Below are 23,749 nucleotides of genomic sequence, written 5' to 3'. Positions count from 1 at the left end.
GGCGTCTTTAGATGGAGAGTTTTCGAGCCGCATTTGCCAAGAGTGCGCCCGTAGCCAATCCCGCCTTGATGGGCTGAAAGCCACTGCCTTGGAAATCCCTAAAACTGCCCTGTAGACGAAGGGGTCGTCTGGTCTGTGGCGCGCCTCTCCCGCACCCGCAGGGCTGTGCTGTGCTTTGCTGCAGCGTGCAGTTACGGGCTCTTGGAGTTCTATGTAGGTTTGATGAACCTCGTTCAGCTCGGTTTCGCACTTTGACGCGAACCCGAATAGTTTCGGTAGACGCCCTGTAAGGAAGAGACCAGAGAGTTACATTACGTGGACAGCCATAGTTTCGAACCTCTAAGACCAAGGGAATGACAGGGCACAGAGAGATGAACCTCGGTTGCCCCCACCGTTCAGACTTTGATACTCAGTCGACTCCGTGATTGCCACTGGACTTGACTTAAAGGAGATAATATCCCGGGCGCTATTGGTCAGGACGGATGTACGGATTTAAACAAGGCTTGAGACTGGTGAATTTCAGGAGCAGGACAGATGAATTAGAATTGCATGGCGTTTTACAGTGTTCAGAATTGCAAATTATGCCCAGAAGTTGAGAGACTTCGTTTGGATAACATTTTCCGCCTGCTTTACAATACCTCGTGTGGGGCGTCAAAGGGCAGCCCAGACAGGACATTGTGGAACGTGTCGTGATGCAAGAGAAATGCTACAGTGTCAAACTCTCGTCGTAGGAAACAACAACAATAATAGATCTGGGATATTAACAAAAGTAACAGTCATCACCGATTAATTAAGTCAATGCATAAAGGGTCTTGTGATGCCATGCCATGGACTGCTGGTCGAGCTTGGATCTCGCATCATCTGTCAAACCCCCTCGGAATATCGCCCAGATACCTTGCAAAGAGTGCTAAAAAGCCACACTAACGTAGTGCTATCGAGATCGACAGTGGACATTTCGCGGATGTGAAATAAGGTGTTGCTGCGCCTCGTTGAGTCGTCATCAGAGCTCAGAGCATCGATTCTCTACCAATTGTCCGTAAAACCACCCAAGACAAAAAAGACATCCCACCGGCAGCAGCTCAGGGCGTCCGTCAATCTTGCAAAAAGAACAAAAATACATACAAGTACAGTATGTATCCATCCAATTCCTGAAACCCCAACGTCGGTGCAACATCAACAGGGCCCCTCGTGCCCGCTTTCTCGAAATCAAGGTGCTGACACCGCGCAGGGACTTACCGCTCGGCAGTTGGGGGCGTACCCAGATATTTTTGCTTGGCTCAGGCGCAGGGCCCCTTTGGTGTTGTTCGATAGGGTGACGGTCGATCGCGCACCACGTCCCCCTTGGCTGCTTTTGGTCTTGGGGATACGAAAAGCCCACCGAAACAGGGTCGTCGTATTTCCCTGCCTTGCTCTCTCATCATCCGAAACGGCAGCAGAGCGTCTAAACGGCAGTGCGTGACTGCAGCGTCAGGGCCCAGGGCGGCCAGGCTCGTGACCTAGACCCGGGCGGCACAGGGCTGAACGAGGTCGTCATTGGCGCTTCAGGGTCTCAACATCATGCTAAGGGTCAGTGGTGCAGTGCTAGTCTCAGATTCGGGAGGCCTGTCTATTGGTAATTTCGATTCACGAGACGATGGCGCCCTTGCGATAGCGAAAAACCCTCCATTCAAGGAAATAATGTGCGAAAAACACAAACTGGCATGGCTGGAAAGCCTGCAAAGTCTAAAACAAACAATTACAGTTGAGAGAATCTCCACCATTAATAATCGCTCACGTTGCAACCGACAACTCTACTGTTATGCACTCAGAGGATAAGATATTAACCGTGCCACGGCCTGGCTGTTAGGTTTCGCCTGGCCTCCGCGCGTCAAGTCTTTAATCTACCTGCCGAAGATTGACGGCCAGGGAGTGAGCCAGCAAAAGGCAAAAGGCGTGTGAATCCGACGAACTGACTGCCTTATTCGTAATAGCCTAAAAGGGTCCGAGGGAATGGAGAGCTAAACGTTAGCAGAGAACGTCCCGCGTCCAAAAAGTCAATGGTCTCAGAGCGTCTGCCGGATAGTGGGAGACTTGCCGCTTGCCGGGAGATGAAATGAGCGTATGCGGTACACACACACACACACACATACGCATACACGTATTCTCTCTACCCCTCAAGAATGGCTGAGTAGGATGGATGACGAAAGGTGATGACGCTGAGGCTCAGGTGAAGGTTTGGGGCGAGAACGGTAGAGGATGTGGAAGCATTGGATGGAAGCACGAAAGAAGCAGGTACAGAACTGCCGAATGCCTGTCCCGGGCCTCAGACCTTCTAATAAGAGATGGACAGAGCTACAGTGAAGTGGTGAGTGAAGGTGTGGCACAAGCCGGTAAGTTCGGTAGCTTTGCAGCCATGGCGTTGGTTGGCTTCTGGGCCTTCACACCCTCCATCGGGGCCTTCAAGTTTACCGAGAGCCCTATGACTATTGCGACAATGGGCTGGCTTGACCTCGATTTCTGCACTGCACTGCACTGCAATGCATAGCAAATTCCAATTTTGTAATTCCGCCGTGGGTCAATTTTCTCATTTCCTTTTGCCTTTTGAATTGTGGCTTTGATGGTCTTGGAATTACCACCGTCTTCTTGGCTGTTGAGCAGATCACAGCCAGATTGGGGTCGAGATTGACCGAGCTTTTCTCCACGTTCGGCAGATGCATGTAAGTATTTGCTATTTTATTATCCGTCGCTAACAATAGATTGTAACGTTGCTTGATATCCTCGACTGAAATGACCAGAAAATACAATGGGATATCAGTTGTCGCCTCCTGATGTCGTGACGTGTTGGCTGTATACACAACTTGGCAGTACAGTATGTACAAATCTCATCACACCACCAAGACAGCCCTAGGACGGGACAGGCAATTCAACAGATGCCAAGACTGCAATCCCATGGTAGGGCTGAGAAGCCAAAAAAGAAAAAAGAAAGGCAAAAAAAGGCCGCTAAACCTGCCTTGCCGTAGGCGCCGCCAACCAAGTGACCCCCGGCCGAGGTCCGAAAAAGTGTGGCGCGTGTACGAACAAGCCACGAGGGTACGCGGGTACTCTCCCTCCCTCTCCCCACTAGCCCACTTGGTCAAAACTTAATTCTCTGGGCTCTAGGTAGAGACCTGGACCTGGAAGCGAAGTCCACGACTCAGTGCAACACGACAGAACACAGCTTGCGTTGCAATGGACAGTTGGGGATACTGTAGGGCTTAGTACAATACCGGTAGGTGAGGTGCAGTGCAGTCCAGAGCGGAGTTAGGGACTTTTTACCGCCAATTTCCAGTCATCTATCCCTTGAAGGCTTGAACTCTAGACAGGGACCATCTTTCATGTGCCGGGTTGGTAATCATCTTGCAATCTTCATTAACTTGGTGTAGCTGAGTTTGCGAAACTTGTTGTATTCCAAACGAGGTAACCCAGATTGAACCTGCAGCTTCGTAACACGTTTGATCGTAAACAAGAATCGGTCCTGCTCTGAGGACCACGACTCCATCCTCAACACCACATACATGCAGACCCTTACTGACCTTGGACAAATAATGCCTTGGACAGCAGTAGCAGCAACATCAGTTGGTTGATGCCTTGAGAGGGTCACAGCTAATCTACCTACCTCTTCTGGAATGTCGTGCACCCAACGCATTGGATTCGCTCCTTCACGGTGAGGGAGCATCAATCATCAGGAGGAACCAAGCCAGAATGGGTTCATCAGAAGGTCGTATCGAACCGTCGATGCGCTATGCTTTCGCTATCCGCTCCCTTGGCCGGGTGCAGGGACCAGGCCACGACGACTAACGCGGACGTCTAAGTGGGGGGACACGACCACCAAGGAATTCCCACCACGTCGGTCGTCCGTGTTGGCTCTCTGCTCATCCTTTTTGCTCTGGGCCGTGGGATCCTGAACCAGCAAGTCTGAGAGTTGAGTCTGCAAGATGCTGAAACTAGCTGTTTGGCTTGATGGAGACTCTGTGCTAGAAGCTGATAGTCTAGGCAGCCGAATTGCTTGTTCATGCTAGCGGGCGGAGGCCGCCGTTCTCAGACAGCTCCATTCAACAAATGCCTTAGGATCTGGCATTTGGTTTGCGGTTAGCCGGAGTAAAGATTCATGAGGGAACCTAACGAGCCAAGCATCATGAAGCAAGTGACTCGCTAGTAAAAAATGATGAGATGTCAATGAGGATTGAAGGATGAGACTAGACTAGCTAGGGCTGGAAGCATCTTGACAGCAGCCACAAACTTGGATTGCGTAAACGTACCAAACAGAGGAGCAGAATCAATGACGGGCACACGCGCACGCATGCTGCAAGAATTGCCTGTTGTCCATCTAACCGCTTTCCACCTCATGTGCTCTGCTTGTCTGTCGCATGTCGTCAGGCGATCCCTATTGAGGGAGATATCATTCAAGGGGGATCCGCTTGGGATCATCCTGGCTCGTTAGGCAAGATCTCCATGCTTCGTTACCCGCGGGGTTTTATCCATGGTGAACATTTCGTAATTGACCTGCAATCCTGAGAGATATAGTGCGTTTACGTTTACGTACGCTTGCAGCAATTGCCCGAGAAGGGGATGTCACTACGGTGCTCTCTTATTCCCGTTTGCTCTAAAATGACATTTCGCCTGTTGGAAACCGCGTGCTCGGCGTGGCTTCATGTCCAGTGAGACTGACACAGCGACATCTCATGTCCCAGTGGTTGTACCTAGCTTTTCCTGTGTTTGGCAGGTTGCACGAGAGATGGGGCGAAAAACCGTATGTGCAAACGTCCTGTATTCTCTTTCGCGCGGTTGACACAATTGGGCTTTTGTCGATGCTGCTGATCTTGGTTTGAATCAGCGTAGTCGAGTCATTTACCCCGTATCTTCCATGCCATCGGTCGCTGACCAAGGAATGAGAAATGAAAAAAAGCTCACACTCACCGCTGAGCCTCAATATTCCAAAGTCAGATCGTTCTTGGCATTTCTTTTGAGGCTGGAATGTGCCAATGATAATGAGATAAAAGGTTTCGCTCCAGGTCGCGACCGTTGACCGAGCACCGTCGGTACCGTATTAACGCAAATAGGTTCAGGGCTCTAGCAACTCTGGCCGTGGCGCGCGTGGGTAAGGGGAAAGCCCCAACCGGCCGGCCACGAGGTTGATGACGAGGCGGCATAGAGGAATGACGGCGTATTAAGGGCCAAGACGACCGCAAGGCGACTCCAAGCCACGATATTCGTACAGTGAGAAGAGGAGAAAGCCCGGACTCAGAATGCCCTGGCTCGGCTGTAACCTGCGAGGTGTTGTTCGAATCACAACTGCCGTTGGTAGAAAAGTGTATTATAAGGCCAAGGCGAAATATCCATGGGTGCTTTGCTGGCTGTTGGTGGGTTTGAGGCTAGGAATAGCTACGGGAGGCGGACGGGATGCACTTGAGTGACCAGTGAGCATTGCAGGCGAGAAGATGCGGAAGCGGAAGCAAAAAAGAAAGCAAGCCGGCAACGGAGCAGGGAAGAAGCCTGTCCTGTACTGCAATGTCGTAGGGCGTGATTGAGTGAATGTGAAGCATCTCGTGCAGATGCTACCACCCACGGATGTTTCTATGAATATGGACCATGGCCGTCGACGTCAAGAGAAGGCAGGATTGGATGGATGGACAAATGTGCGTATAGCAATACCGATTCAGTGGGTAGGTTGGGTCGCGCAGGTGAGCAAGGGATCATGACTCCATCTCAAAGGTGAGAGAGGTAAGGCAAGGTAAGGTCAGTCAGATACTGTACATTGGCCGACAGCCAAGATCTGGTACCATGCTAGATCAACGCCCCCAAGGCGTCCAACAACGCTCCATTGACTGCCCTGCCCTACACCCCTCTCCCCCGCGGGAGGCTAACCCCCAGCAACTTTGTGCTCCGCCCACACCCAAGTGCCCAGGCAGTCCAGCCCTCCAGGGCAGAGAAGAGCAGCGCAGGGCTACAGGGCAAGGTGGTATTCTGATGGAGCCCATCTCAAACGAGAGTCCGTAGGGCAGGGCAGTCAAAGACGACTCTCTCAAGACTCAGGAGCACCGTCGGAGCGGGGGTAACCCCCTGTAGACGACTTGCGGGACCCTTCCATTCTCTGCGTCGACAACAATAGCGGAACACAGAGCCAGATTGATACCGCACCCCCTTGTTCTGCTGTGCTCCTGTACGGGAGACCAAATGAGAGACAGTTGGGAAAGGTAAGCAGCTGGACTCCTCTCTGTAAGACGATTCTCAGGCGTCCAGAGAGGTTGAGTGTAATACGGCGTTTTATGTAAGAGCCAAGTGGAGGAGCCGTCACATCACCTCTTTTTTCTTCTTCTTTTCCATAGCTTCTTGAGATGCAGCCCATCATGATCTTGACAATGGGAGCTAGCGAATCTGTGGGTGATTCGAACTGACAGTTGTTGGTCGCACATGCAAGCCCATGGATGAATAGGATAGGATCCTTTGACATGCCACTGCACACCCGTTCCGTCCCTGTGCCTCAATAGCTGTGTTGTATGTATGTAGAGAAAACGCACTGATGCTACAGTACAAGGGACGGATATGCAGCTCCATCTTGAGCAAGCGAACGGGTGACGATGGCATGGCATGTCTGGCAGTTGACAGAACAGTCTAGTAACTAGGTAGAGAGAGAGAGTCTCGTTAACAAAAAGAGAAAGACGTTGATATTGCACTCATCTTGGCTTCGTCTTTTGGCAGCTGGTGTATGTTCCTCACACCCCCCTTCATCGGCAGATGCTCACTCCCCCCGTCGTGCTGCTCATGCTCCCACCTCTTTTTACCCTTCTTCAGCTTGTATCTTGTTCCCCTCCGTCACATCTTATTACCACTTTCGAATAGTTCAAGAACGGGAATAAGCTGTGAACACAAGAAATGAGGCGTGCAGATATCGTCATTACTACCGCCACATTTTATTTTCACGTTGCGCTGCATTTTGTAAGGCAAGGTTGTCTTGCCTCTAGGCATTTCAAATCTCGAGCTCTGCCCTGCCCATATTTTTGCACTCCCGGGCCCCATCTTCAGCCCTCCCCCCCTTCTGTACCATACCCTACCAGCTGCTAGCCCAGTTCAGACTCACCCCTACGCTCCACCCCCATAGGCGTATCTACAGGGGCTGTCGACAGCGTTTGCCGACGCCAGGAACAGTGAGTGTAACAGCGCCAGAGCGTCAACGTCAACGCTGGATCTCCCATTAACCTGAGGTACATCACTGTAAGGTAAGGTAAGGTGCTTGATGCGTAAGGTGCAGATTGAACTTATTAGCCGCTTTGCCTCCCACCTTCCTTTTCCCATCCAGATCCAATTCTTCTATACCACATCCCGCACTCTGTTGGTTCTTTCATATTGGGATCTGTTCTTCTTCTTCTACTTTTTTCTTCATTCTTCTCTGTTCTATCTACAACCCAATAAACTATATACTCCCCAAAGTAAACAATAGCATTCCTCCACTTTCAAACAGCATCCCCGATACGCTCTGTCATTCGTCGACCTGTTTTTTTGCTACGGCATTGGCGGACGAGGGCCCAGCTGCACCAGGTTCTGCAGAGCACCTATTGTGTCTTGGGACTGACCAGACGGATACCCCGAAGCCATCATCGCCACACACACAACCACCCCGTACCGTAACACCCTAGCACCAACAACATCGCTTGTTTATTTCGGTCGGATCTTCAGAGTAAAGAAAAAAAAAGGAGGCCGCAAAACGGGGAAGAAGAGAGTTCGTCAACAGTTTAACCGAGAAACCGTTGCCTTCTCGACAACCGTCTATTCTATGACGGATTAGTCTCGGGCCTATGTCATCCTAGCTTCAGCCTCCCTTAACTTCAGCTGTCATTGTCTTGCCTCTGCTCCATCTTCAGCTAGAGTCATCCCAACCGCCAAGCTTCCCAATTTCACAACAGCAACCATGGCCTTTCCTCCTCAATATAGAGAGCCTGCTCCGGCTCTCCCGAGCATTATAGTCCCTACCTCAGGCGACCGTTTCCGAAGCCACGCGAGTCATCACCACGAATTGCCTTTTAGTGGGAGCCCTGCCATGTCAATACCTGGCATGCCACCAAGAGACGACGTTCCTCCACCACTACCTCCTCCCCGATATCCCGGCTTCGATCAACCTAGTGCTTTGGCCGAAAGTATGAGGGAGAAGCGGGAATATGCTCATGGCTCTTTTGCAAGTGGTTACGGAAGCATGAACTCGTCATATCATGAAGATCGCCCTAGCTACCAGCGAAGAAGCAATACAGGCGTCTTTGGCGAACGAGATGAAGGTTATGCCAGTTACTCATCTACAGATAGGTATGGCTTATAGTGCACCTGACATTGGTGCAATTCAAGCTTCCAATGGCTTGAAAAAAACCTTGGATCAATGAACTAACATTGTATAATCACAGGTCCCGAGAATCCGCCCCCAGTGGCTTCGGCCGCCTACACAATCATTTCCAATTCCAGTCCCCTGCCGATATACATGGAGATACCCTCAAGAAGAAGCTTGACCAAACTCGACCTTTGGAAAAGTCGCCGCCTCGATCACTTCTTAGCTCATCAGCCAACGAGCTCCTCTCACGAAGACCTTCAGCGGAAGGTCGATTCCCTCCAGCCCTCAGCGTACCAGTACAAGTACAGCTCCCTATCCACTCCCGAGGCATTCTAGGATCTCCCGCAAGGTTGACAGATACACCAATTCACTCCGCCATCTCTCCACGAAGCACACCCTTCTATCATGGTGATAGATCACCAAATGATAGCTCAGATATCGATCGTTCACCTCGAACACGAACAAAGAGGAACAACAGCGATGATGCTACTTCAACAAATAGCTATGACTTCACTGGAGCCGAGGATATGGAGATGGAAGATGGACAATCACTCAAGCGACTACACATTGATGATGCTTATATGCCAGGCGGTCAAAAGAGACGGGCGGCCAGTCCCAATGACGAGCACATGCTTGGCATGCCAGATATGTCTCGACGCCGTGACATGAGCTCACGGGGATCTCCTCAAGGTCGATTCAACTCGCTCTCTCGAGGTGTCACTATGCCTTCGGTCTCAACTTCACGATCCAACTCATACATCTCCAACATGTCAATGTCCATGCACCCGGCTGGTCTTGCGACTGCCAATTCGTTCGGTCGACGCTCACCTGTGGGACCATCTCCCGGTGGCATCTCACCTACATCTTGCAATTCACCTTACACTGCTCCCGTATCGCTCAACCCAAGCCCTCGAACCTCCATCTCTGGCCGGGGATCAATTCACTCTAGGACCGTTTCGGGTGCTAGCACACGTAAGATCACTGAGGTGCAGAAGCCTGGCGGAACCAAAGTGCAAGGTTTCTTCATGTGCGAGTGTTGCCCCAAGAAGCCTAAGAGGTTCGAGACGATTGAGGAACTCAAGTAAGTCAGATTTCACACTCAGCAGCCCCACTTCAGATGAGGCTGCGTGAGATTATAGGGCTCGTCGTTTATGTTTCAATGCTAACCAACAACTAGCGCTCACGAGGCTGAAAAGCAATACGAGTGTTCGTTCTGCGGCAATCGTTTCAAGAACAAGAACGAAGCAGAGCGCCACCAGAACTCACTCCACGTGCGCCGCCATTCATGGTCATGCTCAGCTCTCTCCGGATACGATAGGGCTTTCCATGATTCTACCAACAGACCTGGCGAAGCTGACACCTGCGGGTACTGCGGCGACGAATTCCCACGATCTGGACGTGGCCCTGGTACAGGTGCCTTGAGTGGTGGTAATGCGCCTCGGCACGCCACGGACCAGGACTGGGATGAGCGTATCAGGCACCTGCAGGAAGTGCACAAGTTCCGAGAGTGCAACTCGTCCAAAAAGTTCTTCAGAGCGGACCACTTCAGACAGCACCTCAAGCACAGCCACGCGGGCACCAGTGGAAAGTGGACCAACATGCTGGAGAATGCCTGTATGTTGGAGGAAGACCCAACTCCCCGGTAAATGGACACAGTACAGTACAGGTTCGGCCGCGGATGGGCACCAGAAAACAAAGACCTACAGGTTCGGCCGCCAAATGACGAGTCAATGCTAGAGCGCTGGTGGGTGTTGGTGATTCAAGATAAGTGGAGGATCAGTCGGAAGAGGGCGGGATACAAAAAGGGAATCGCCGGCGCCCAGAGAAAGGAAAAGGATCAGTGGGTCAGAATCCATGGAGTTTCCATTGGAAGATCAGCATCGAAACACTGGCCAAGAAATCGATCAGCGTTTTGCAGTCAACGAGCCCGTTGGGATGTTTGGAAACAACAAGCCGGCGGCAATTGTACGACGTTCCGCCCGCAACAGACCACCAGCTATCCAAACAGTATCTGGAATGGCAAGGCATTTGACAGACACGGAGAAAACTCTGTATCGCGTGGGCGGATTGCCGCATGAGCATGATGCAGATGCGGCAAGTCCAAAACGAATCAAGGTGCCGCTCCAATGCAGCCGTTGATCTCTTTGGATCAATTGGGGTATTCCGCGTGCACCTAACGCGCGCAGATGCGGTTGTCCGCACCCGGCCATTGGGCTGCCTCTCAGGGCTGAAGCACGAATGTGGCAGTGCTGTCGGAAGGGAGGGACAACCGCCAAATACTACCTTGGCATGTTCCGTTGCATCTACGAATATTGCAATGCAACAGCGTTTTAACGTTTTACCGGCAGCTCCAAGCGACATGGAACCACTGTCTGTGTGCATACATACTCGCACTTGTGGCGACCAATCAACCATGGCCTTCTGATACAGGGTTCAGGTGAAGGAAGGCTCATAGCCTGACAAACCTGAAATGCACATGGCGAAATGAGTTTGACGATGGATGAAAAGCAGGCGATGGCACAAATGAGAAGATGCAGGCCTGGGGCCATGTGTCTGTGGATGCGCTACTTTCTGACTGGGCTTGAGATCCCTGCCGACAACCCAGTCACGGATGAGCTGCACGACTGCCGGAGTTTGGTAATGGAATGGAGTACATACATACAAGAGGAGATCATGGCAGAAAAAGCCCAGGCGTTGTCTTTAGAGGTTAGCACTTCAGCTAATGCTCACCAACAAGCGAGCGAGGATGGATGGATGTCGGCAAGTGAAATAGGGAGGACAAAGGCTTCACTTCGTATACATATTAGCTGGCACAGCTTGATGCTGATGTCGCATGCATCATCTTATGGGTCACGGTACAAAAAGGTTCAATCATGGTAACGGTCACGGTTCATTGGCGCGGCATTGGGACACATGGCGTTGTTTATTGTTTACTATTTGAGATTTCAGGTTAGGGACATATGAGACAGACTCGGTCATGTAGATATAAAGTAGTCTGACAAGATAAAAATTGTAGTTCGAACTCTTAATACCTCAGTTGTCTCTGCAGTGTTCTGTTCTGTTCAACCATTGTGACGCGATGCACCAGCCAGTTGCAGTTTGTGAAACATAGCGTACCCAACGCTGAGGTTGCGGCCGTTGCAGGGACCAGGAAAAGACGGCACATCCAATTTCTTTGTAAGGCTTAGTTAGTTGGGAAGATCTACAAGGCTTTCCAAAGGGCATTCACTCCATCAAGCCTGAATATGAGAATTGAATGCAGAGTTGCCTCGGGCACCGGCAAGTCCATAATCAGACAAGAACACAGCGGAATTGAAGCGCATACCTTCCCCTTTGGGCAATTCGTGTCGCGTAAAATTGTCTGTCTGTTCAGCTGAAGGGTCTAAAAGTTCAGCTGGCTGGGTTTGACGTTTCTAACACCACCCTGGACGCGGAATTGGGATGCATCACGTGATGATTCGTATAATTGTACTGTTGGGGACGTGCTGTCTGGGGGAGTCCGAGCTACGAGGTCCATTCCATTCGTGGGATAGTTAGTTGATGGATTTATTTGACGGAAATAGATGAGACGATGGATGCTTTGAATTGATGATGGGATTTGAGAGAGTGTGGCTGGTGAGAAGCTCAAGTTGAAGTGTGGCGTTGGATGGTATGGCGGGGTAAATTGGTGTGGCGTAGAGGTTAAAGTGGAAGGAGGGGCAAAAAGATGGAAAAGTTGTGGAAGTCATGATTCACACCGAGGTTGAAGCTTAATTTATTTTACTTCCTCGGTTTCGAGTTTCTCATGACTGATCTATAAGAACCACTTTCTTTCTGTTGATTGCAGAGTCTATCATTGTCCTCGAAATACCAAAATCTACGAAGCGATAATATCTAGGCCACTATTGCGACTTGCGACAGGCGCACAATCTGGCTGAAGACGATTCCACAAGCGCCGATCAGGCATACAAGGTTTTCACATCGAAGGACAATCAGGAGGACGATTTGAAGCCACAGCAGTGGGAGGAATTTGGCCACACATTTGAACCTGGAGAGCTTGAACTTCTCAAGCAAAGTATCGCTCAAATGGCTCTCAGCAGGATCGACGGCCAGGATGAGCTATTCGTCGGAGGGTAGGACTCTCTCACCACTAAACAATTTACGGACATGCAGTGCTAATTATTCCCTAGGCTCTGGGCCTTGCGACGCTCAGACTCGCTGACGGATCGTCGCATCACGCATGTCCTCTCCCTCGTCCCATTCGACATATCAAGCCTCAAAAACTTCAAGGACGAACCGTGGATCGATTACGGAAAGGACCTACAACACCAAGTTATCGACATTGACGATGTGGAGGACGCTGACTTGCTGATTGAGCTGCCCAAGGCTGTCAGATTCATCGAGGAAGGTCTAGGCGCGAGCTGGCTTGCGAAGGATGAGGAGGAGGATGGGGGCGTCTCGTTAGAGAAGGGTGTCGAGGACCTCGATATCGGGGAGAAGAAGAAGAAGAAGAAGGGAGGCGTCTTTGTTCACTGTGCGGCTGGAAAGTCGAGATCTGTTTCGGCGGTTATTGCTTACTTGCTTAGGCGGTATCCAAGCCGCTTCGACCCCAATATCACGCCGACTGCCATTTCGGATCCGACCCACTCGGTTCCCCAGACTGGGGAGAAGCGTTCGAGAAAGGATACCGCTAAAGAGGCTGTCCATGCTGCACTTACGTTTGTGCGCAGGACTCGACCCATGGCTGAACCTAACGAGGGATTCATGGAGCAGTTAGCCTTGTGGTGGGAGATGGGTTGCCCGGATGATGTCGAAGGACACCCTGTCTATCAGCGGTGGGCTTACAAGCGTGAAATTGATGAGAACCTTGCAGTAGGCCAGGCACCGACGAGGCTTCGTTTCGAGGATGAAGAGACCCAGCCTCGTGATGACTCGGGTCTTAGTCTACGATGTAAGAAGTGCCGTCGAGCTTTGGTCACGGCACCCTTCATTGTGGAGCACAAGCCTTCTGACAAGAAGTCCTCGGCGTCTACATGCCAGCATTACTTTGTCGAGCCACTTAGCTGGATGCGCGGGGTCCTTGAACAGGGAGAGCTCAACGGAAGATTATTATGCCCTAATTCAAAGTGTGGCGCTGGTGTAGGCCGGTACGACTGGAAGGGCTTTCGGTGCTCCTGCGGCGGGTGGGTGACGCCGGCGTTCTCGCTGCAGAAGGCGAGGGTCGACGACGTCGTCAAGCGGCCGGCGACTCAGAGCATGGGCATCCGGATGCCGCCCGGGTTAGCTCCACGGAGCGGAAACTTGTGAGGACAGATGAGGGCGGAATTACTACCAACCAATACTACACAAGAGCGCCGCATAAACACCGATTCAGGCCCATGTTACCGATCCGTGCCTTGAGAGACCCGTCCTCCGCGGACCCGTCTGTTATGTCCGGTTCTTAAGGCAAGCCGCATATTGCTTGACAGGTCCGTCTGGACATGGAGCTTTGCCCTTCTCGAGATACATTCCGCTCTGGCATGATGCATCTCTCATGGCGAGCGAGCCACTGGGAGAGAGGCAGCAAAAGCCGGCGGGGTACCAGGCGGGATCAAAAAGCCCTAGGGCTTACAGGGCGTGAGGTGTGCGCCGTGGAAGGGAGAAGAGAAAGTGTGTCGTGGTGCATTTTGCATTTCGTCGTGGATAAGCCGGGAGACTCGGGCTGCATGAAGAGGGGATCTTCGCAAGAGCAGATGGTTCCTGGGAGACAAAGTCCGACGGAGAGAAAAGGGAGTCCGAGTTCGGGGTCCAGTGAAGAAGAGCACAAGGCATAGGCATCAGCACTAGACCTCGTTGGAAGTGTCGTGTCACCTCTCTACCTGTCAGAGATCCGATCAACATCCAGGCAGAAGAAAGAGCAACATGCGCACGCCTCTGTCTATACATACAATAGAGCCCTACAACTCTGCATGAGCAGATCCTTCGAATGTTTAGCTCCATGATTCGACGTCTTGTCGTCTTATTCCCATGTGGATCTCGTTCTCCATAACCGCTCTACTTTCAACTATCTAATCTAATCGAGGCAATTCTGATGACAGCCCTAGCTCGAATCCTTCTATGTTGGCCCGGCGTCTTACATCGCTCGCTCGATCCACCACGGAATTCCGACATAGCCCAGCCACTAACTGACATGACTATAGGGCTGATCTCAGGATTTAAAACCATGAAAAAAGGAAAACAAAAGAAGAAATCACGAAACCTGAATACGCTGGGCTTACTGATATACCCCGTTTCGCCTTGGTCTGAAACCCACATCGGGCGTAAGCCAGTCAGCACCACCGTCTTCACCCTTGGTTGAAGGATCATACGCATTGTGGGAACAAGAACAACCTTGGATGTGAGCTTGTACAGCGGGGACATTTTTGTCCAAAGAGCCCTTTCTTACCTATCGCCATTTGATCTATGATGCGTCAAGGCGGAGAAAAAAGAAGACAGCGCTGTCTTGGCGGTTCCGCTTACGCCCGGCGATTGCCCTTTGGGGTATATACTTTATCTGTTTGTCTTACAGCGACATTCCAGCCTTTTGAGGGCTGTATTTAGCCCTATTTTGTGTGTGAAAGTTGGATTTATCTAGACGCCATTCTTAGCGGGCATAGCTTCGATGTTGGTCATAGCTCCCCTTGTCTATTCTCATGACGTCTTTGCTCGCATCTTGATACCGCTTTTGACCTCGATGTTCTTGATCATGGGGGAGTGAATAGTATGGACTAACTAGTTGGTTTGCTGGGAGCTAACTAGTTAGCAACTATCTACCCGCAGCGTACCTCATCGACGGGTGCATCTTACTGCATGACACGTTTTTCCCATCTTGGGTTAGAGTGTGTGTTGACAACGAATGTTTGGAGCGGTCCTTCAGAGATGCAACGGTGCGAACTTAGCGAAGCGAAGGAATATGAACGATACCTCGGTCTTGTTCATGAACTGACCACTTGAGAGTCAGCCCTATCTTGTAGCCTGCCTCATACAAAGTTATTCCAGCAAGGCCCTAGAACAAGGGCAGAGTAGCACTCATCTAGGCTCGTTCAACAAGGAGGGGCGTGGTCTATTTCATTCCCACTCACACCCACCCCTGAAAACGATACATGCTCGTCTGACAGCATACAAGTACCCAACATGCTCAGTTCGTCTATCTATCCCCGAAGGGAAAGGCACGCGTTTTTTTCTCCCTCTGACTGCAACCCCAACCCACCGGAAGGATTTGTAGCCGTTGGACCCCTTCATAGATCTGCGGGAAGTCTTTTTCCTTGGGTCTTGCGCTGTCAACAACCCTCGGCATTCCCGATTCATGAAACCTGGAAGAGCATGAAACTTGATGGGAGCGTTTATAGAAACGATGAGGAAAACTCTATTTTGAGCTACTGCATGGTGTCATACCCTCCGTTGCCGATGTGTGTGGTTGTATTTTGTATGGAAGGGTGCTCTTGTTGTTGTTGTCGCGCGATCACTGTGACGAGCCCGAGCCGTCGGTACTTGGCGTAGACCGCTTCTCTCTTTCAAAGAGAGAAATATTCTTGGAGAGTCACATGTCTTGTTTTGCATGTCTCATGTCAGCCCTATAATCACGCTGTGGAGTATACTCGGACTCGGGGACTTCAAGTCATGAACAAAAAGACCACAATATGTGGCTTGTCACCAAGGAAAAATGAATAAATGACGCTATTCTATATCATGCCATTGCATGCGACGGCATCTAGGATGATTCAGGTCCTTGCAGGAGTAGTGCTCTCAATGCATGTCACTCCCCTCAACCTTTCGATCATCATGTATATCTGCGGTCATCACCTAGAGAGAAAAGAAAAGCCCATTCCTCTCTCCACTGTTGTATTACAAACAATAGCATGATTCTAAATTCTTATTCTCGACGTGATGAATCCTTTGACTCGCTCTTCTCTCGGATCCGAAGCTCGTCAGGTCACCGAGTCTATATGCTTACACCCAAGAGCTAGATGCCGTAATTCTGCGGAGACTCTTACAAGGATGTAAGCTACCAGAAATCGTAACCTCGACACCGCTTCACGATGGCTTTCCTGTCTTTTACTTGGAGCCATTGGTGTGTGGTCATGATACCCCCTCAATTGGAACTCGACGATAACTGATCAATCAGACCTTAGAGCAAGCGAGCATCACATCACAATGATAATCACAGTCTTGAACTTGTATGTCCTCTGAGTGGGAGTTGTCGCGGCTCTTCTAGCTGTTGATTTCTAAGCCTAAAAGATGTAAAAGTAAGCACTAAGTAGCTCAGACGCCCCCGCACCCTGAGGGTCACATCCCATGGCTTTTCCCTATCCTGTCAGACGTTTTATAATGCGAGATCAGTACAAGAATCCCATGGTCGTGTGTTTACTAGCATCGGGCGATGTGTGTGTGTGCAGTCCCCTACGCTGAAGCCAATCATGGTGTAGTTGGTCTGCATGGGAAAACTTGCAAGACCAATGCAGCTGTTTCAATAAAAGGACATAATCGTCGGCATAATGGCACGCCAAGATTGGATGTTTCTCTGCGCTTGTGGCTTGCGTCGTAACGAAACCGAACGTTGCAAAGGTTTAGCGTCGTGATGCCGGAGTTTACGGTTCACTGGTAAATCCGTGACATGACTTGACTTGCCTAAATAGGAAGCCAGTTATGATCAAAAAAGTACCTAAACTAACTGATGTGATATGTAATAGCGAAATCTCTGCAGTTTGTGGAGAGTGGCTTGAGGACGGCGGTGGTAGTGTGTTGGCATACGGGCTCAAAGGACGGGAATTCTGAAATGAGAAGATTGACTAAGTTGTTACAAAGAGCTTGAAATGCATCCAGGTTAATTATAGAGCGGCAAAGTAACTGAGTTGCCACTGAGTTGCAACTGGATTGTCGATGTAACAAGCGTCAAAAGATGCGAGGTATTACTTCAAGACCACACGTTCGCCTTCACATGGAACGTTTCTCCCCATGTGAGATATGGGAGCCTTGGGGGGCAAGAAAACACCGAACCTCGATACAAGGTATCAAAATAAACTAAGTAAAGAGTACCCTAAGCTTAAGAGTTTTCTTTCCTCCCCTAGGGGAGGTAAATGGCACCAGACCTTGATATGGGTTTTAAATTGAACTCAGCAAAAGGTGATTTTATTGGTACTACTACTGCTGCCAACTACCCGACGGCATGACCCTGAATTCAGGAGTAATGTATGGCCCATACCAGAAATGCAATTCACCCTCAAGTTTGTATTCTTCATATTCAGTATAGTTGCTGTGACGCTGGCCTCGACCAAAGTATACCCGCATATTCATAAACTGGTCGGGGGCACGACCAGGACCAGGCCGGACCCATCTCTCGACAAACATGTATGTTATTGGTGCAAAGATGTAGCTTTCTCTCAAACGCTCACGGCCTCTGAACCGCGCGCAGTCGCCGATGAACCTGCTACCCCCGCCCTCATAATATATATGCATCCCTATAAACCCAGGATCATCATGGTTTTCTTTGACTAAAATGCCGCTGACGTTCTGTAGGGGAGCCCATGACCAGGCAGGTCGGTGAGGGTAGAAAAGGGGTCTGAAAGATGGCATCGGCGGTCCAGTGATCAGGGACTCTTGGTCCGGTGTAAGGGCATCTCCATAGGCAGCAAACGGAACACAATGTTTCGGAAATATATTGTATTTCCCTCTGGAGAGGAACAAAAGCTGTGGGCGGATGCGGTACCTCAAAGAGAATATGTTGCCATTCGTGAGGTTGTTCGGATCCGCCTGTAGTCCCGCATGTATAATGCCTGATGATCGGGTATTAAGCAGTATACTGTAGTTGTCCCCATTCAATCGGATCTCCAGCCACAGTAAGTCTCCTTCAAGTGCCGGAAAATGATGTAGTATGGTGAAATTCACTGGCAGTGTATAACCGCTAGCATCTGAATGATGCCCCAAAGCAAAGGGACCTCCAAGAATAGAAGCTGCGTTTTGCGAGCAGAAGAATGTGAGATTCAAATGAGTGATGTTGTTGAGGCTTAATACACTGATATCAGTGGCTCGAGGGACTGTCTCATGTAGCATCCTGCAGCCCTCAAGTTGCAAGAAGCGCCTGTCATCTTGATAGAGTACCTTTGGTGGTTTCTGAGTGTCCCAAGTCGGGAAGCCAGGGTGCTCCAGATGTGCCGCCGTCAAATAGCAGAGCCCATACTATATCATCAGTGAACCATAAAAGTATGCTAGGGCTGGGAATGCTAACCTAGAAGTAGACTTTGACGGATTCAAGGTCTTGGTTGTTGGCGACAACGTACTTCCTGGGCGTCAAAAGGGTATCGTGGTTTGGACGAGGATGTTTGGGTTTGGGAAGTTTCTGGATCTCGCGTATACCGTCCGGATCAAGACTGATGAGAAGATATTCGCTATCTCCTAGAGGTTCCCCTTCGACTGGTAAATCGTCATCGTCGCCGCGCTTCCAACGCGCAATGCGGGAGATATTCTTTTCGATCACAGGTCGGGCCGGAGAAACAAAACCTTGTAAGTACAGGAGCTGCACCACATTCCAAAAATAGGCATCTGGGCAATAAGATCGAACCATATCAATAAGTTCCATAGGAAGTTTTTTGAGGCGTGGATCTGCCATTTCTACGGATTTATGGCTGATATGGCGAGGTCCAGGAAGGTCCATTACTCTGGGGAAAATACCCATGAAGTCGAAGCGGCGCCATCCCATAGCTCTCCCGAAGCAGTTCATTTCGGCTTGCGACCGTTGATTGCCGCGCTTATACAGCATGGTTTTGAAACATTTGAGATGTAGGGCCAAGCTTGTAAACTGCACGAGCAACCAAATATTCTGTCTTGGAACAAATACACCCAAGCAATGACTCGGGTTGGGAAGAAACTCATGCAACCAATCTCCGGTGGGATAATCAGGACAGCGAAATTGAACCGCCCATGCTTCTGTTTCGGCGATAAGTGTCTGACAGCCGTCGCACCGAAAGTTGCCAAATATGCTGGGCATTATTGATGAGAATAAAGATGGATGTTGTGTTGATGGACGAGTTTGAGTATGGATGATCTGAGAAGAGAGTTGCCTAAACAACTTGTGGTAAGTTACCCAAGAACTTTTGTCATTGAGGATAAAGGTCCCTACCCGAGTTTTCTTTCCTCCCCAAGGGAAAAGAAATGGCAGGCATAAGGTAGCATGGCGAGAGAAGGACATTTACTTGTTCCTGCCCCTGAACTCCTTGCCTTGCCTTGCCTTCAGGTAGCAAGACTTTTGGAGAATGTTAGAACAAACCTGGACTAGACTTACCTAGACATCTTTATCGCTTAGGGGTCAAGATCCCAAGCTTCTCTGCCTCGCCTCAGGTAGCTTGCCTCAGCTTGAACGGGCTGCTACCCAACGTCCACGATTCCTTCATGAGGACTTGCCGTAGAAACGAACAGTTTGACACAAGAACTTTGAATGTATTAACTCAAACCTACATCACCATCCCAGCACCACAGCCGCTGCACCAAAACACCTCTAATATCCTCACAAACACCAACACCAACAGCGTCATCTCCTGTCATCGACTGGGCGCATCAGAGGGCACAGAGGGAAAATAACCAGGCTTTGACGCTCGTTCCCGATCAGCTTTCGCCGCTTCAACTTGTCGTTTCTTCAGCAATCTTTGTTGGTAAAACGCCCTGCTTCTGTTAATATGATGTCTCCCGAGCAAACGAACAACATACGTTTTCAGCTCAAATACACGGGGTTCTTCCTCAGCAGGGGGAGTTTTGTCTTCCTTGTCCTACAAAAGTCAGTCACGCAAAGACAAACTGGCGTATGTACTCACCTTGTCTTCATCCTTCTTCTCATCCTTCTCCTCCTTGTCTTTCTCCTTCTCCTCATCCTTTTCCTTCTTATCTTTCTCCTTATCCTTCTTTTCCTTCTCCTCTTTTTCCTTCTTCTTCTTCTGCTTCTCCTCATACTCCTTCTTAACCCTCTCCTTCTCCTCCTCTAACTCTCTCTCCCTCTTCCTCTTCGCAGCCTCTTCATCAATCTTGGGCGTGCAAAAGTACCGATCTTTCAGGTGAACCGGACAAACAAAGAAGAAATCCTACCAATGCCAATCACATAAGTTTAAGGTTACACTGTATTTGCTTTCTCATGTCAGTGTCCCGCATACCTTTTGATCAGGTGTGATTAGCACTGATGTGCTCGACTTGTAGCAGATATCGCATGCTTTGGCTGCTGTATCAGCAACCTTGCGGAGCGTGTAAACGTTGGGAAACGTAGTCGCCATGATTGTGATTCAGAAATCGACAAATACTGTAAGACAAAAAAGATCTGTTTTGTTTACTACGGCCTCCTGACGGGCTCGTATCACACGAGGTTTCGGTGAATAAGGCTGGGCTGGGTTGGGTATTTCGCGGGGAAGCGCCCCGTCCGACTTTGACGTCAGCACCTGATAGGGCGGACTATCCCCTGAAAGGGTTTGACAAACAGCACCTGTAACCCGCCAAAACTAGCGCCAGTCCCTGACTAATAAGCGCCCGCCCGTCATGAATCGTTATCTTATCGCAACTTTGCAGCAAATATGATGACCTATGCATATCCGATCGCCACAAGCCAAACTCCTAACAATTCTCTTGCACCCAATTTTTCAACCCCCCAATCTTCTTTTTAAAAAAAAAGCAGAGATACAATTCACGGCAAGACGATTGGATTCAGTCATGGGCAAAATGCTCGATACGGAGAAGCTGGGTTCGGTATTTGGAACCCGGCCGGATATTCTTGAAGGAATCCAGAGAGCTGCTGGTAAACAATACCCCTGAAGATGTTTATTCGCGAAATACTAACTCTAGAGTCTAGATACGCCTGGTCGAATCGCTTTGTTCAACGAAATTGCGACTCATGTTTACGATCAGTTATTAAATGGGGGTAGCGAGCCCGCGCATAAGAAGAGAAGAGTTGATGTTCAAACAAACGGAGGCGCGAATGGTACAAAGGCTGTCAAGACCGAGACGAATGCCGCAGATGAGGCTGTCCTTCTCGAAATCAAGGAGATTTCGGTTTCTGTGCCCCAGAGGAAGAAGTTTGAGTTGTGTTTTACCGACGGCCACATCTACGCTCGCGCGCCAAACACAACAGCACCGATTCCAGCTATAACCTACGCGTGGTCAGACATTGGTACGCGTTATCGCATTGTTGTTATGGTTCACATGCTAATCTTGCGTCAGAATATGTTTTCTACCTCCCCGTACCTGAGAAGAACCAGGTCCAGCACAACTATGTCATTTTCCCACGAGGAACATGTCTCCCTTCTAAGACGAACCCCCCGACCGAAGAGCCACTCGTGTTTACAGTTCCCGCGACTCCCCCCAAGCAGGGCACGATAGGCGGACCTGACGCTGGAAGTGCCGCGGCAGTTTCGGACAACTACAAGTCTTTGTTCCACTGGGCTTTGAACCGTCATCTCAAGCCCAATGGCGTCAGCATTACTTCAGCCGACCCCGGCAAGTTCCAGAGCATGGTTCGACAACCCCATCGACCGAGCGAGAAAGCCGTGCATGTCAAGGCCTTCAGGGGCTCCAAGGACGGATACCTTTTTTTCCTCGAGAACGGCATTCTCTGGGGTTTCAAGAAGCCCATGATGTTCATTCCCCTGAGCCGTATCGCCGCGACGAGCTACACCAACATTCTCCAACGAACATTCAACATTGCGATCGAGGTCTTTGCGGGCGGAGGTGATGCGACCGAAGAAGCTGAGTTCTCCATGCTGGACCAGGAGGACTACAGCGGAATCGACGATTACATCAAGAAGCACCGTCTCCAAGATCGCAGTATGGCCGAGCAGCGAAAAGCCAAACTTGAACTGGCAGAGAACCGCGGACCCAAGAAGAACGGCGAAGAGGCTGGAGACGACGCACCAGCCGCAACTGGTATTTCTGAACTTGCAAAGGCGGAGTTAGACGCTGAGCAAGCACTACAAGATGAAGAGGATGAGGATGAGGAGGACTACGATCCTGGAAGTGATGCGGACTCTGACGGTTCAGGGGAGTCTGATGATGATGACGACAGTGACGACGACGAGGAGGATGAGGAAGACGAGGAGGATGCAGAAGGAGAAGCCGAAGACGGCGATGAACAAGCTGAGGGCGAGGAGGAAGAAGAGCAAGAGGAGGTGAAGCAGGAGCCAAAGCCTGTCAAAAGAAGCCGGAAAGCTGCCCCTCAGCCAACAGAACCTGTACCACCACCACCAAAGCCCACCAAGCAACCCGTTCAGCAGCCCGCCGTGAAGACAGGCTGGGCAGCACTACGAAGTGTTCCTCGAGCACCAGCCCCTGAAAGTATGGACTTGGACGAGGAGAAGTTTGATGTTGTCTGATGATGCAGGGGCATGTACATATGTAACAATAGACTTGGCGGAATATGAACAACGGTGGTGCGCACAGCATAGGAGTCGAGGAACACGAATATCATCGGTGCTGAAACGAACACTGGTCGATGTGAATGTGTTATTGATACAATCTTATCGATGTCTGAAAGGGAAAAGAAAGTCTCGACAACAAAGGGGGTGGTAAGGAGACCTAGGATATTATTCCGTTGTGGAACTTCAAAGCAAGCGACTTTCGCTAGTCTTGTCCTCAACCTTGAGCCCATCCTTATTATCATCAACGCCTGTCCTCACTATTGGGAAGGCGAGGACTTCAGTGTAGTCAGATAGACCTGGGTGGTACTCAGCAAGGAGTACTCTACAATTGCCACAGTGATGGTAAACATTCTTGAGCCTTTTGATGAAGTAGGGTATCCATGCCAGCCAAAAACCGATGGTGCTGACGACTATGGCCAAGGCCGCAGCACTGAACATTTGTGTCAGTAACAGGTCTTTCCCAAGGAAGGCAAGGACAAACTCACTGAGTCGTATTACCGGTTTTTTCCCTTGTGATAGTCCTGGCCCTGACTTGACACTTTGGGCAAACGACGTAATCACTCCAACGTTCCAGTTCACCGAGCCGCACACTCCGGGGGAGATTCTCCTTCAGCTCTGGCTCCAGGGGATCTTCGCGGCCATCTCCTTTCAGATGTGCAGGAGGTGAGCTTGTAACTGGTGGCTTGGCGAGCGGTGAGCTGAATTCGATAGACCTTTTGCTTGGAGGCTTCTGGTTGTCGTCCTCGAGGGAGTGATGTGCATGATGTTGATGATGCTCGGGGTTGGGTGCTGGACCTCGTTAGCAAGATAATCATGTATGCACACGAGGAGCGAAACGTACTAGGAGTCTCCATTGTGAATATTGATGTAGTGTACCACTGTTGATAGGAAGAGGTCTGAAGCTGGTGTCGTTTAGTGTCGATGACCTGGCCCGTTCTTCCAAAAGAAGTCTTGTAAACGGGCACGGGTGAGGATGAGGATGAAAGGATGAAGTCAGAAGTTTCCTTTCCACTGCGCAAGGTAAAAGGTAAGGTAA

At 50.2% G+C, this 23,749-nt stretch overlaps 6 protein-coding genes across 6 annotated transcripts; 3 read left to right on the top strand and 3 right to left on the bottom strand.

Moving 5' to 3' along the window:
- Positions 1-7,924: 7,924 nt before the first annotated feature.
- FTJAE_5790 (zinc finger protein) lies at positions 7,925-9,978 on the top strand (the record flags this gene model as incomplete). Its single annotated transcript, XM_037352335.1, has 3 exons — positions 7,925-8,313; positions 8,409-9,413; positions 9,510-9,978. The coding sequence occupies 3 exons, from the start codon at positions 7,925-7,927 to the stop codon at positions 9,976-9,978; spliced, it is 1,863 nt and encodes a 620-aa protein (XP_037207283.1).
- A 2,000-nt stretch (positions 9,979-11,978) lies between these two features.
- FTJAE_5789 (Tyrosine phosphatase YVH1) lies at positions 11,979-13,618 on the top strand (the record flags this gene model as incomplete). The annotated part of the gene is made up of 3 exons (XM_037352333.1): positions 11,979-11,981; positions 12,233-12,444; positions 12,502-13,618. 3 exons carry the CDS (start codon positions 11,979-11,981, stop codon positions 13,616-13,618), a joined length of 1,332 nt encoding a protein of 443 aa, XP_037207282.1.
- Positions 13,619-18,554: 4,936 nt separating this feature from the next.
- Positions 18,555-19,085, bottom strand: FTJAE_5788 (uncharacterized protein; the record flags this gene model as incomplete). Its single annotated transcript, XM_037352332.1, has 1 exon — positions 18,555-19,085. One exon carries the CDS (start codon positions 19,083-19,085, stop codon positions 18,555-18,557), a length of 531 nt encoding a protein of 176 aa, XP_037207281.1.
- Positions 19,086-19,863: 778 nt separating this feature from the next.
- FTJAE_5787 (AAA-ATPase vps4-associated 1 domain protein) lies at positions 19,864-20,583 on the bottom strand (the record flags this gene model as incomplete). Its single annotated transcript, XM_037352331.1, has 4 exons — positions 19,864-19,984; positions 20,030-20,088; positions 20,134-20,397; positions 20,467-20,583. The coding sequence occupies 4 exons, from the start codon at positions 20,581-20,583 to the stop codon at positions 19,864-19,866; spliced, it is 561 nt and encodes a 186-aa protein (XP_037207280.1).
- Positions 20,584-21,022: 439 nt separating this feature from the next.
- Positions 21,023-22,668, top strand: FTJAE_5786 (structure-specific recognition; the record flags this gene model as incomplete). The annotated part of the gene is made up of 3 exons (XM_037352330.1): positions 21,023-21,098; positions 21,153-21,470; positions 21,521-22,668. 3 exons carry the CDS (start codon positions 21,023-21,025, stop codon positions 22,666-22,668), a joined length of 1,542 nt encoding a protein of 513 aa, XP_037207279.1.
- A 228-nt stretch (positions 22,669-22,896) lies between these two features.
- Positions 22,897-23,567, bottom strand: FTJAE_5785 (litaf zinc finger; the record flags this gene model as incomplete). The annotated part of the gene is made up of 3 exons (XM_037352329.1): positions 22,897-23,143; positions 23,199-23,502; positions 23,555-23,567. The coding sequence occupies 3 exons, from the start codon at positions 23,565-23,567 to the stop codon at positions 22,897-22,899; spliced, it is 564 nt and encodes a 187-aa protein (XP_037207278.1).
- Between the last annotated feature and the right edge of the window lie 182 nt (positions 23,568-23,749).

Source organism: Fusarium tjaetaba (genome assembly GCF_013396195.1).
Source record: "Fusarium tjaetaba strain NRRL 66243 chromosome Unknown NRRL66243_c0000109, whole genome shotgun sequence".
NCBI classification, from domain to species: domain Eukaryota; kingdom Fungi; phylum Ascomycota; class Sordariomycetes; order Hypocreales; family Nectriaceae; genus Fusarium; species Fusarium tjaetaba.
This window is presented reverse-complemented; position numbering and strand designations above follow the sequence as displayed.